Source organism: Kalmanozyma brasiliensis (genome assembly GCF_000497045.1).
Source record: "Kalmanozyma brasiliensis GHG001 unplaced genomic scaffold PSEUBRA_SCAF13, whole genome shotgun sequence".
Classification (NCBI taxonomy): Eukaryota; Fungi; Basidiomycota; class Ustilaginomycetes; order Ustilaginales; genus Kalmanozyma; species Kalmanozyma brasiliensis.
Genome location: NW_015961952.1, coordinates 226,224 through 239,725, shown reverse-complemented (window position 1 = coordinate 239,725; position 13,502 = coordinate 226,224). Strand labels below are relative to the sequence as shown.

Here is a 13,502-nt window from a genome sequence, read left to right as displayed (position 1 = left end):
GGGAAAGAAAGGGGTATGAAGGCGAATCGCGAGCCGGGTGCGATCGTCGGAACCAAGGTGACGCCGGCCGGTTCCGATCAGCCCGACGTCGCCAGAGGTCCGAACATGCTGCTGTGGTGGAACAACCCACGTGGACCATTCAGCAGCGCCGAAGGCATCAGTGGACCGGACATGTTGCCGCTCTGGCTCTTGCCAGATTCGCTCAGCGGGCTGATGTCCTTGAACGAGCCGTTGGCCGTGACAAAGTCGGAGCCAGTGCGCAGCAGTGTCGCCGACGGGTTGTCGATCGCAAGACTCGCTCGCGACGCATGACCTGACCTTTGCGGGCCTGCGTTCGACTCGTGGGAGAGCAGCGTGGCGACGGCAGGTGCCGAGCGGCAGTGCTGTTCGTCGTCCATCATGGCCAGTGGGCTAGCGCGATGATACGACTTGCTCCACATGTCCATGGGTGACGTCGCTTCGGAGCGAGTATTCCCGTGCATCGCATCACCGTCCAGCTGGAAAGCTGGGATCGCGTCAAAGTGGCTGAGGGCCTCGTCGAGGACGAGCAGCAGTCGCTTGGAGGAGTCCTGATCGCGGTGCATACCACGACTGGAACGCTTCGCCTCCCACGACTGCAGGCGGTTCAGGAAGCCGATCCACGTCTCGTCGGGGACAGTGACTTCGTAGTTGCACTTCTTCAAGAACCAAGCCTCGGTCTGGTTGAGCTCGGCGAGCGGGATGCCCGTGACCTCGTTCCAGGTCTTGTTGAGGAACGTGTTGTCGTCGAGGTGCTTGTTGGCGATCATCATGCCGAGGGTGAACAGCTTGAACGGCGCAGCAGATGTGGGCTGAGCGAACAGCTCGAGCACAACAGGGTCGATCGATCCGTCGGGCAGCTGCGACATGACAAGCAGCCGAAGCGCGTTGAGAATGCCGAGGAGGAACGCCGGAGGCGAAAGCAAAGTCTGAGCGAGCACCTGGTGGACAAACCTCCTGAAGGCTGGACTAGGCTCGTTGGCGTACGAGGTGACAATGCTCGTGACAGAGTCTCGACCGCCGGATCGGCCCTGGTTGGGACTGTGACTCGCTTTGGCGGTGGCGGTGGGCAGCGTCTCGCTAAGCGAAACGAAGAGGTGGTCGTTGTTGCTCCAGCGCCACTCGGGCGAGACGAGACGGAGAACCGCGAGCACATTGTCGCGGATTCGTCCAGACCACTTGGACGACGGCAGCTTGGGCGAGACCTTGGAAGAGCTGCGTCGAGGGCGAATCGCAGACTCGGATCGCGAGCCATCCAGCGACATACCCAGGCCAGCACGCAGAGGACTGCGCGCTGTCTCGACAGAGTGTGCGGACACGGTCGAGCTGAGCGCTGGGCTGTTGTGGGCCAGCGAGGCGGGTGTGCCTGGCTCGGAGCTGCTCGCTGTGCTCGCGCCAGAGCTGTGGCCTGCGGCGGTCGCAGAGTCACCAGAGCCCTCGCGAGATCGTTTGCTCGGCGAGACGTCTCGCGTCATCGCAGATCGAGCTCGCTCGGCACCGACGGCCATGCGATGCAGATCGTGCTGCGAAGATGTGTGGTCGCTGCCAAAGGTGAAAGAGTGGGCTTGTGGACGCATCTGCGGCAATCGCTCAGGACCGAAGGGCGATCGGAAGGCGTTCCAGTCGCCGGAACTCGCCGAATCGACCGCAGCACGATCGAGCACGGTGGAGGCCCAGGGCGAAATGTCGGGCGTGTTGAGCGATGGCGTGGAGGAGGAAGAGGGCATCGATGCCGCAGCGGGTGACATGGCATCGTCGCAGTCCTCCTCCATGGCCTCGTCCGCCGTCTCGTGGGCTTCGATGAGGAGCTCGGGATCGAAGAGGGCGGCGCACGCGTTCCAGATGAGCTGAGCACCAATCGCTGCAATGGGCAAAGCAGACTTCTCGAGGGAGCCAGGCGAGCACGGCGCGGGAGCAGGAGCTTGGTCCGCAGCCTCATCGACAGATTCACGCTCGCGCTCGTCGACGACAGGGGCAGCGGTGTCCGTCTGCATGCCGCGAGGCTCCTCCACCTGCGCTTGCCAGTGCGTCGCCTCGGAGTGAGCTTGGGCCTCTTCAGCGTGTTGGCGCCAGGCGTCGGGGTGACCAGAACGCATCTGGCTGTGACCATGTCGCTGTGAATGCTCAGCATAATCGTGCAAGCGCTCTTGCGATCTTGTGAACTGGGCACGCTCGTCATGGTGATCGTGGCGTGAGCGATGCGAAGCAGCTACATCGCGGTAGTCCGACTGCGAGCGGCGATCGTTGGCGTAGGCCTGCTGAGTGTAATGCTGCGGCTGATTCCAGGCGTGCGCTTGAGAAGCTCTGGCATGGCTGGGCAGTCCCCAAGCTGCCGAGCCGTGAGAAGCGGCGTCTTCCGAGTGGCGGTGGGAGACGTGCGCAAGATCCCTCGAGTACGTGTGGTCGGGCTGAGGAAGGTAGCCAACCGAGCCTCGATGGGTAGTCGAGCCTTGATGCCAGCCTGACCAATCGTGAGACGCATTTGGAACACGCTCTTCGCGTTGAGAGCTTGCCGATGCCCAGTTGTCGTGATAGCGGTGCTGCCTGTCGCTGTAGCCATTCTGGCTAGCGGCAGGGGCGGCTTGATAGGCATGTTGAGGGTGGTGGTAGTGATGTTGAGAGCGCGACTGAGCAGGCTGCTGCTGCTGAGGATACGCGACGGGACCAGGGCCATAGGCAGGCTGGTACGGGTAGGCACCATTCTGCCTCTCTTGCACCTTGGCAAGATGATGTTGCACCAAAAGCTGGTGCTCGAGTTGCTGATGGGTTCGCGGCTGTTGATACGGGGCATACCAAGGGTTGGCACCGTGTGCGGGAGCATATCCAGCAGCGGCGTAGCCCATCATGGGCTGTCGGCCAGCTCGCGCAGCAGCTGCGGTGAGCCTGGGAGCCTGAGGCGCTTGCCAGACGGGGTGCTCCATGCCGCCACCCATGGACGCAGGCGCCATGTCGGTGTAGGATGGGCGGCCGTACATCTGCGATTGAGTCGTTGGATCCACGAAGGGATACACAGGAGCTCCGGCTGGTGGGAACGCAGCGAAGTGAGACGGCTGTTCATGGGCAGGGTAGGAGTTGATGGCATAATCGCCCGTAGAGGGCTGCCCATCGTGGAAGAAGGACATGTTGAACGAGGGCAGGAGGTGCGAGCACGACAGTCGAGGGACCGAAGTGGACGCTTTTGGATCTTTGCAAGGCCTGAGGTGCTGAAGTGCACTCGTGCCTTACCAAAGGGGGAACTCGAAGCTGAGTTGTGAACGGCGACCGAATACGAACGAAAGGCAAGCGGACCAAAGCTTGACTATGCGGGAAGGAAGAGCCAAATGGATGACCGAGGCGCGATTGCACTCTGGATGATGTCGGAAAAGGTTGGCTGCGGGATGTGTGGAGTACCAACGTGTCGAATGACGAGCGATGGGAAGACAGGAGAGGACAAAGTCGAGAGAGCAGCACAATGAAGGCGTCCCTGAGCAGAGCCCGAGGTGATAGGTCGAAAGATCACCTAGATGCGAAGAAGACGGGCATATGAAGAGTCGTTACGGAAGGGTCGAGCCTGATGGAGAGCCGGATGGATGCGCGGCAAAGATGCGGCTAGCGACGTCGGCAGCGAAGGAGAGCTGGCCGCTGGCTTGGTGGTAGCGGACAGCGAACGCGTGAGCTACGTCAGCTACGAGCTTCGATCGAGAATGCCAGGTCAAGGACGGACGAGTGATCCGAGTGAGGCCAGGCCGCAATGTCGGGATCAACCAAAGTTGAGGCCGTAGAGACTGCGTCGACTGAGATGCACCGTGGTTGGGCAGCGGTGCTAGTAGGGTCCAAGCTGGCCGAGTCGGACTACCGCAGATGCGACGTGAGCTTCGATCGACGAAACGACAGGAAAGCCAGCAAGGTCTGTTGACGATGCTGCGCTTTGGACTGGTCGAGAAGCCGTCTTCTTTGTCTTCTTCTTCTCTACGCGGACACAGAGCTGCCAATTCGTGTGACGAACAGGAGCAGTGGTTAGCGAAAGAGAGCGGATGAGCCTGCTCAGGAGAGGGAGAAAAGTCCCGCCGCGAACGAATGCCCAACACTTGAAGAGGAACCAAGCAAAGAAGAAAGGAAGGGTGGTGACGAGAAGAGGGGTGGATGGTGACGAGAAGGTAGGAAAGGTGTAGCAGGTCAGGGCTGCAGATTTGAGGTTCTGAGCCGCAGTCGACAGAGTGTCGCGCAAGTTGGGCTGAACCAGAACCCTAAAATCGCAGCAGCAGCGGCAGGGACGTCTGTCAGCATTTGCCCGCAGTTTCGAGTGCGCTGTGCTGTGCCAGAAAGTTAACACACCCACACACATGCCTGCGAGTCAGCCTGCGAAGTCAGTCAGCTGTCTCGACTTGCAACTGAGAAGCGGAAATTTCAGGTTGGGCAAGGCACCGCGCTGAGCCAGTTGGGAAAAATGATGCCATCCCGTGATGGGTTCGATGCTTTGTGCGGGATCGAATTTGCAGCGAGGCGCAGGCAGAGCTGAGCAAGGCAGAGGATGCTCAGTCGTTTTTCAAACGGAACCAACGTTTGAGATTTTCTTGCTTAACTTATTTCGAATTCGAACTTGGACTTTGAATTGGTGATTTCAGTGCTCGACGATTTCCTTCCGGGTAAAATGTATTCAAACCGAAGCCGGCTTGCTTGTCCCGTATTTCAAAGATGAAGAGGTCGGATCGAGCAGTACAAATTCCGCTTGGCCCTCTCAATGCACCGCTATGCGGCGCTACAGCTGCAGCCTGCCATCAGCCCCTGAGACGGCGGTATCACAGCGACCTTCTGACAAGACGGCGAGAATGCTCGCTTTGGGCTTCATCGACTGCTCTCCTTCATGACAGAGCGCAATGGACTGAGGATATGAGTAATGAGCTTGATCGAGGCAAGCGACTATCGAGTTGTGCGGTTTTACGGCTGCTCATGGAATCCAGAGCGGGCAGAGATCGCGCTGGGTGAGCATTCAGACTCAGACGGTGGCTCGATGGTGAAATTGCTAGGTTGTGTTGAATCGAAGCTGGCAAGCTTGACACAGACCGGCGTAGCCTCTTGTGGTGCGCTGAGCTTGCAGAGGAGCAAGTTCGGGGTGGTGACTGTATCGCCTGCCGAACTGAAGGAAATCTCGGCAAGCCATCGGCCCGCAGTGAGTTGGGTTTTGAATGGAAGCGCGCGCCCAGTCACGAGTGGGAAGCGACCTCGAAGAACCTCTTGGCCTCTCGCATCGCTCAACCGACTGCGGCAGATGTGGGTCAGCCAGCCGAATCGGATCCAAGCCACAGTGAGTGCACATCGTGCAGTGTCATTTCGAGTGCTCTTCCAAATGAGAACGTCAAGAGTTGGCTTGCTCCCTGCTGTATGCCCCCCGAGATGGAGGTGTGGGGTAACATCTCAAAAGGGCTCTGGAGAACGACCCTGTAGAAAGCTCATCAACTGCTGCAGGGTTCTGTGAGGAACAAAATGCACCGAGCTGGCGGAACGGGCGTTGAATTTTTCACCCCAGTTGGAGCCAAGAGAGCCAAGCCCATTTCTCGCTCCGGTTGAATTGGGTGGAATCGGCTTGCTGCGCTTTTCCTCGCCTGCGGATGCGCTCACCACGTTGCCAAGCCAAGCCAGGTTAGCCTAGGCTGTCATCAGTGGCCGTCTCCGGAGTTGCGAGAGCCATCCATCCTATCTCTGTCTCTCTCTATCTCAGAGTCAGCCTCCAACACGGAACACGGGAGCGCTTTTGGCTTCTTGGCTGTGTTCAACGGAAATCATCGAATCGTCGCAAGAGAGCGAACCACTGTGAAAGGGGAAAGAATGGCCAAAAAGGGGGTTCTATCTGGTGGGCTCGTGGCGAGACAGGGCAGCGCAAGATGACGGCAAACTGCGCTTTCAACGCTGCTTGTGCAGTGGATTTCCTGCCTAAAAAAGATTTTCTTGATTCTCTTTGCAGGTCGCAGATCGCAGCCTTGTTTCGAGGGCGGAAAGGGTTCAAGCTCCTGCATTAGATTCCAGGATCGCCGCCAAGCCTGACAAGAGAGGGACAGAGAGAGAGAGAGAGGGTGCAGTAACAGCAGTATCAGCTATAGCAAACAGAACCAATGTGCGCCTTCCCCCGCCTTTTCACTAGATTGGGTTCCTGCGTGGATGGCCCTGCCCAAAGATCCCGCTTGATTCTCAACCATCGCCATCCATCCTCCTCGACGCACCTCCCACCATCTAACATCGTTCAAGGCATCTAAGCCCATCCATCTCGGGCGTTCGCAAATCCAATATGCTCCTACAACCCTCTATGATGCCCCGTGCTCCCGCACTGTGGGAACGGCAAGGGCCCGGCGGCGGGGCGGGCGCGACCACCACCACCCAGGACGCCTTTGATAGCTTCACCTCTGACCTCTTCGGCGGCGCTGACAACACCGATTCCATCGTCTCCACCGCGTCGGGAAGAACCACAACTACCAGGGTCGCGCCCACTACCACTGCCACTACTCGTCGAACCACTGCTACCACATGTAAGTCTCACCGCTTCCCATACCGCACCTCGAGCAGGAGACAGCTGTATGCTGGTATTGTGGTGCACACTCTGATTTCTTGCTTCCCAAATCTCTCTTTCTCTCTTGCTTCTTCAATGCGCGATACTGACCTCCATAGCTACCTCAAATGGCCTGCCTACACCAACAGCTGCTGCACCCACCACCACTTCCACTACTACCTCTTCCACGACTTCGAGCACGCCCACCTCGACTTCCACCTCTTCCACTTCCTCCATCATCATCACCACCTCCTCGCCCACCACACTTGTCTCCACGTCCCTCTCTGTCTCGGGTACGAGCACCTCTCAAGTCGTCGTCACCACCGTTGTTACCCCCGTGGTCACCACCACTTCCTCTCCCAATCGAGCCGACGCCAATCGCTCCAGCTCCAATGGCGGTCTCATTGGCGGGATTGTAGGTGGCGTCGTAGGCGGTCTTTTGCTGCTCGCCCTCTTGATCGCCCTCTGCGTCTTTGCCAAGAGACGCAATTCGCGTAAGGGCGGCGCCGGCGATTACAGTCACAGCGATGGTGCCTGGCCTAGCTTCTCTCCCCAGAATGACCACGTCGGTGCTTCACATACCGCTGCTGGTGTTGGAGGCGCGGCTGCTGGCATGGGTGCTTTGGCTGGTGCTGCGGCTGCCGACTCTCGCAGGAGCCGCAAGCGTCGCGACCAGACCAGTGCGACCCTTCCTGCCCAGTTCGCCAACGACGATGACCCGGAGAGGTACGGCTATAACGGCTCGTCCCAAGCTCACGGCACAGCTTACAACAACACAGCCGCCAACAACTACCAGGACTACGACGCTTACAATGGCTATGCTGGCAACGGCTACCCCGACATGCAGGAGCGTCCTGCGCGCAACGGTGCTACTGCTCTCGCTGCTGGTGCTGCGGCTGGTGGTGCCACTTCGTATCTCTATAACAACACCAGTCCAGGCAGGGAAACCAACCGACGCTCTTCCCATGGCCACGGGTCGTACAACACCTCGAACGATGGCTACAATACTGCGCAGATGTCGCCCAACACCATGTCGAGCGAGCTGGCGCCTGCTCCCTGGACGCTGCCCATGATGGGCTGGCAAGACACCCACGGTCCTTACTCGGTCGCTGGAGTTGGTCAGAACCTTGCTGGCATGGGCGCCGGTGCGGGTCCTCAGGCTCAATTCATGGTCTCGCCTTCGGAAGCCAACGTTGCTGCGGCGGCTCGTGCTGCTCGTGCTGCACCCGCCCAGACCCGCTCGCCCGGTCCGGACTACAGCCACTTTGACCCTCCCGAGGTGCGCGATGCGCGTGCACGCGAAGCAGCCGGTGCCGCCCTCCGCGGCAATACTTCGAGAAGTCGCCAGAACTCGTACAATGCTACCTCGCCGAGGAGGCAGAGCAGGAGGCCGTCGAGCAACCTCGGCAGCCCTGTGGCGGAGAATGGCGCATACAACGCCAACGCCCCTCCTGCGTATGTCGATGCACAAGACGCGCTCGAGGAGATGGACGAGCAGCCCAGGAGATTGCATCTGACCAATGCTGAGCCAGATGTTAGCGATGAGAGCAGCAGGGGTGGGCCGAGCAGGAGGCCGGCGCATAACCATAAGGATGCTCCGCCTGCCGCGACGTATAGGCAGAACTAAGCAAGCGCTTGGGCCACAAGCCGAGGCATACCCATGGACTATGATTTTATGACCGCTTTCGATCCGAGAACTTTGACTTTATGATTTGATACCGTGCCTCGAGGCGGATCCGGCGTGGCTGGCGTCGAACCTGGCTTCTAGAAGGCTAGAAAAGTGTGTATTCAGATGTAATCCTACTGCCTCGTATTCTTCGCTGTGCTCAAGGTGTGCGTGAATGAACGATGAGTGGAAAGGGTTGCATTGCAATTGCATCTATGAGCAATCGTTGGTATCGCCATTCTACTCGGGCATGACCTTCCCTCGGACCAACCCAGGCACATCCGCGACGCCCAACACGTGCACGCCCACCGCAATGACCAGCCCTAGCACGACAAACCCAGCGGCAAACCCGGCCGCCATCACGCCGACCATCGCCAACCCGGCCAAAAAGATGCTCCCCCGAATAGCTTCCCAGCTCAACCAGCCCTTCTCCCTTCCCTCCAAAAACGCACTCACCCTCTCGGCCACGACCCCACTGCCCGCTACGACAACCGGCACGCCCGTCCCGGGTTGCGTACTCGCCCCTACAAAAAACAAGTTGTTGTACTTGGCATGTTGGATCGACGGTCGGAACCAGAGCACCTGGGGGATGGTGTGGGACAGACCGAGGATGGAACCCCGGAAAAGGTTGAATTTGTCCTCCCAGTCGAAGGGGTCGTTGACGATCTCGTGGGATATGAGCGACTCAAAATCGGGTCGGTTGAGTCGTTTGGAGAGCGTTTCGATGACCTGTCGTCGGGCGCGGGTGATGGTGGATGCAAACTGCTCGCGCGTGCGTGCGCCTTTGGATGGATCTGCGCAGGGTTTTTCGGGAATGGAGATGGGTCCACAGGGGACGAGGATCACTAGCGTGTCCTTGCCTGGTGGTGCAGCGGACGGGTCGAGGCGCGAGGGGACGTTGACGTAGAACGACGGCTCCGTGGGTGTATCCCCATCGCGAAAGATCTCGTCGAACGATTCTTGATATGCGTCGGCAAGGAAGATGTTGTGTCCACCCAACTCTTCGACGATCGAAGAGAGGGACCAGTAGAACGAGATGGAGGAGCACGTTTGGTCTTTGCCCCTCAGCTTGTGTGCGTATGACGACGGAGGTAGGAGGTTGTTGTACGTCCATACGAGGTCGGCGTTGCTCACCACCACGTCTGCTTCCAATACTTCCCCTGACGCGAGCTCCACTCCAGAGGTGGTACCCTTTCGCTCGTCGACAATGATCCGTTTGACAGTGGTATCGTAGCGGAAATCCACACCGAACTTGTCCCGCGCAATGGTCTCCATGGCCTCTACGACCTTGTAGAATCCTCCAATAGGGTACCAGATTCCCTTTGCGTACTCTGCATACTGCAACAGACTGTACGTCGCCGGCGCATCAAACGGGCTCATGCCCATGTACATGGCCGAAAACGTCAGCGCCCTCCTCACATGCCGCGACTTGAAGTACTTGGTCGTGCGGTCGTACAGCGTCGTGTAGATGCGCAACCCTTTGGTCTTCCACAGCATCGGAAAGAGCTCCGGTCGAAAAAACGCCCACCAAGCACTCCAGTCTTTGGTCAAGACGTGTGTGATCGACTCCTCGTAGTTCTCCCCCGCCTCTTTTAGGAATGTGAGGAAGTTGGTCAGGGGGTCGGCCTTGTTCCCCGCTCGCTTTTCGAAGAAATTCAACGTCTCGCCCATCTGACTCAAGTTGCTCGACAGGAGCATCTTTTCGCCATCCGCGAAATGGATTCGGTAGGCGGGGTTGCATTGGTGCAAGCGGATGTGCGAACGGATGTCCTCGCCGAGATCGCGAAAGCAGGACTCGAAGATCTCGGGCATGAGGTAGAGCGATGGGCCTTGGTCCCAACGATGACCGTCGTGGTGGATGAGAGAGCAACGACCACCACCGAAGGTGTTCTTTTCGAGAACGGTGACGGTGTAGCCGCGACGACCGAGACGCGCGGCGAGAGCGGTGCCGCCGGCGCCCGCGCCAATGATGATGACCTTCTTGGTGCGAAGCTTGACCGGCGTGGAGGAGGTGGAGCTGAGGCGCGATAGCGACGGCTTCGAGGCCGAAGTGGTGACTTCTGCCATGGCGCGAGAGGTCTTCCTGAGGACGGAGGGATGGCGAGAGGTGGGGGGAAAGGAAAGGATGCGAAGGTGCGAAGCGGACATCGATAGCCGTCAGCTGTCGCGGCAAACACAACAGAACCCTGAAATCTCGTCAGCCGCGCATACCGAACATGCACCCTCCCAATCGGTCTTCTGGCGGGACGTGAAACGGTCAGCAAAGCTGAAACCTCGGGTTGCGGACGAGGTTTCTTCTCGCCCTTTTTTTTGGTCGAGAGGGGAAAATTTGGCCAGGGTTCAACGTCTTTTCAAGGTTGATCTTCTTGACGACATCACAGACACGCACAGCAAGACACTCGCTCGAGGGACAAATCGGAGCGTCACCGCCGAACAGCAGTGCATGGCAGTCGCTCGTCGAGCTCGAGCGATCCTCCTTGACCCCAACGTCAGGTCGCTCCTTCCCAACCCACTTCAACGACTCAGCACCTCGACGAGGAAGTTCAGCAGCATGGCACCGACACCCATCCTCCTCGCCCCAGAGCGAGCACGAGCCTCCGGCATCACACTCGCCGATCACGAGTCTGCCTTTCGCGAAAACTCGGCCACCATCGTGATGCCCTCGGCGGAAGCAGCGTTTCTCAACCCCGTCCAGGAGTTCAACCGCGATCTGTCGACGCTTGCTATCCGCACGTGGAGCGAGAGGCTCGATGCCGAGAAGAAGGCGCGCTTCGTTCGTGCTTCACAGCGAAAGACGACGTCTGCTGGAAAAGGCAAAGGAAAGCGCAAGGATGTCAACGGGTCGACCAGCGCAGAAGGGGCTGCAGCAGAAGCACAGAAACCAGACGCAAAGAAGTCGAGGATCGACGAGAACGGCAACGCGACCGGCACTGCCATGGCCGAGGCCACGGAAGCTGAAGCCACGCAGGGAGCCTCATCGAGCGCAGCAGTCGTGCCGTCTGCAGAGGACGCATACCGCAGCTACAGATTCACCCTGCTCGAGGCACTCAGTGCGACAGGTCTGCGGAGTATTCGATACGCCAAGGAGATCCCTTTGCTGCGATGGGTGTTGGCCAACGACCTGTCGCCGACCGCGGTGGAGATGATGAAGCGCAATGTCGCGCTCAACTTCCCACCAGACCGTCCGATCGACGAGTGGATCGTGTCCGAGGTTGACCAGGCGAGTAGCAGCGAGGCAGTCACAGAGGAGGCTATGGACGAGGATGCGCTTGCCGAGAGGGAGGACGAAGCGCGTTCGCGCACCGCAGCAACACTAGCAAACCAACATCTCTTAGCATCTGGACAGCCTGCAGCGACACCAGCAGCCGACGCCGCCGCATCCGCCGCCATCCACCCCGACTGCAAAGTGCGTCTCAACGCCGGCGACGCCATCACGCTCATGTACACTCATCGCGATCCCTCCCAACGCTTCGACGTGGTCGATCTGGACCCGTACGGTTCCGCAGCCCCCTTCATCGACGGCGGCGTGCAATCCGTCTCGGACGGCGGTCTCCTCTGCGTCACCTGCACCGACCTTGCCGTCCTCGCCGGTCACAACTACCCTGAAAAGTGCTTCTCCCAATACGGCGGTGTGTCGGTCAAAGCCGAGTTTTCGCACGAAGTCGCCCTGCGACTGGTGCTGCACACGATCGCCACGTCCGCCGCGAGGTACGGTCGGTACATCCAGCCGATGCTGAGTTTGTCGATCGATTTTTACCTGCGCACGTTTGTGCGGGTGTGGACGGGACCTGTGGAGGTGAAGAACGTTGCGTCGACGACGGGGACTGTGTACGTATGTACGCACTGTCAGGACTTTCATGTGCAGCGGTTCGGGCGGACTACGGAGGCGAGGAGCACGGGTAAGACGGGACAGGAGAATGTGAATCACAGGTATCATTCGGCGCAGGGTCCGCCGGTGGGGGAGAGGTGTGGTGAGTGCGGCAATCGGATGCATTTGGGTGGGCCGATGTGGTTGGGTGACCTGCACGATGGCGAGTTCTGCCAATCGGTATTGGCGAATTTGGAGGAGAACCCAGGGGCGTTCCATACAAGCGCACGCATTCACGGCATGGTCAGCCTCGCCGCTCAAGAATTGGGCAGTGAAGGGCTGTTCTACTTCACCCCGCCTAAGGCGAGTGGGTTGTTCCACTGCGTCTCGCCCCCGCTCGATAAGATGGTCTCCGCCTTGCTGTCGGCAGGCCACAAGGTGAGTCGGTCACATGCGTCAGCAGGATCGCTGAAGACGACTGCCACAAGGGGGCAGATCTTCGACATCCTCCGCTACTGGGTCAAGACCGTTCAGCCGGTCAAGATGGAGAATATGAAGGAGAAGGACTTTGCGCGCGTACTGCTGGCCAAGGAACCGACGAGGGAGTACGATTTTGACGACGTGAAGCGGAAAGAGGTGCAAGAGGTGTTGGGGAAGGGAGAGAAGATCGTGCGGTACCAGAGCAATCCGCAGGCCAATTGGGGACCGGGGACTGCGGCCAAGGGACATAAAGGTAGGAAGAAGAGGAACTTGCGACCCGACGATCTGGCTTCCTCTTGAGATCTCGATCCATTCGCACTTTTCATCCTTGCACATCGCACACACAGAATGTCAACGCAAAAGTCATCTGCATATTTACACTCCTTCGTCTGGGGTTCAGTGCTTCGGTGGTGGGTAACCGTATCCCTGCGGCGGACCATAACCACCCTGACCACCCTGCGGCGGACCATATCCATACTGCTGCGGCTGTTGATGACCCTGATGACCGCCGAATCCACCTCCTGCCACCTGGGGCTGGAAGCCGCCATCCTGCGCAGCCTGCCACTGGCAGATGTTGCAGTAGTAGATGTGTTTCGACTTCATCGGAATCAGGGGAATCCAGCAGAGTTCGAACCAGGTGCGAGCTTTGGCTTGGACGACTTGGGCGTTTTGGCATCGCGGACAGACGCGAGCACTGCCGTCACCCTCCTGCTTGATCTTGGTCGGACAGCCGAAGATGACGGGGAGAAAGAAGCAAAAATCCTATTTTCGGGTGGGAAGAAGGAATGTCAGTGAGTCGAGCGAGATGATGGTAGCGTTGGAAAGGAGAGGTGATCGACTTACCATTTTGGCGTCGAGGTTGTGAGGTTGTGCTGCGTTAGGAGGTTTCCTGAGGTGTGTATGGATGCTCTTTTGAGGCGGAGATACGAGTGCTCTTTGCGATCGTAGAGGCTAGGAAGGGTTTGTCGATCCTTGGAAGGTGAAGAGGATGGTGATGACCGAATGATGAT

At 58.9% G+C, this 13,502-nt stretch overlaps 5 protein-coding genes across 5 annotated transcripts; 2 read left to right on the top strand and 3 right to left on the bottom strand.

The window, feature by feature from the left end:
- Nucleotides 1-77: 77 nt before the first annotated feature.
- Nucleotides 78-3,140, bottom strand: PSEUBRA_001330 (Cyclin PHO80-like protein; the record flags this gene model as incomplete). Its single annotated transcript, XM_016434575.1, has 1 exon — nucleotides 78-3,140. One exon carries the CDS (start codon nucleotides 3,138-3,140, stop codon nucleotides 78-80), a length of 3,063 nt encoding a protein of 1,020 aa, XP_016293991.1.
- A 3,140-nt stretch (nucleotides 3,141-6,280) lies between these two features.
- PSEUBRA_001329 (uncharacterized protein) lies at nucleotides 6,281-8,165 on the top strand (the record flags this gene model as incomplete). The annotated part of the gene is made up of 2 exons (XM_016434596.1): nucleotides 6,281-6,518; nucleotides 6,658-8,165. 2 exons carry the CDS (start codon nucleotides 6,281-6,283, stop codon nucleotides 8,163-8,165), a joined length of 1,746 nt encoding a protein of 581 aa, XP_016293990.1.
- Nucleotides 8,166-8,444: 279 nt separating this feature from the next.
- PSEUBRA_001328 (FAD dependent oxidoreductase) lies at nucleotides 8,445-10,271 on the bottom strand (the record flags this gene model as incomplete). Its single annotated transcript, XM_016434572.1, has 1 exon — nucleotides 8,445-10,271. One exon carries the CDS (start codon nucleotides 10,269-10,271, stop codon nucleotides 8,445-8,447), a length of 1,827 nt encoding a protein of 608 aa, XP_016293989.1.
- A 376-nt stretch (nucleotides 10,272-10,647) lies between these two features.
- On the top strand, nucleotides 10,648-12,792 carry PSEUBRA_001327 (tRNA methyltransferase, Trm1; the record flags this gene model as incomplete). The annotated part of the gene is made up of 1 exon (XM_059464615.1): nucleotides 10,648-12,792. The coding sequence occupies one exon, from the start codon at nucleotides 10,648-10,650 to the stop codon at nucleotides 12,790-12,792; it is 2,145 nt and encodes a 714-aa protein (XP_059320857.1).
- A 96-nt stretch (nucleotides 12,793-12,888) lies between these two features.
- PSEUBRA_001326 (uncharacterized protein) lies at nucleotides 12,889-13,338 on the bottom strand (the record flags this gene model as incomplete). Its single annotated transcript, XM_016434576.1, has 2 exons — nucleotides 12,889-13,254; nucleotides 13,336-13,338. The coding sequence occupies 2 exons, from the start codon at nucleotides 13,336-13,338 to the stop codon at nucleotides 12,889-12,891; spliced, it is 369 nt and encodes a 122-aa protein (XP_016293987.1).
- Nucleotides 13,339-13,502: the final 164 nt, after the last annotated feature.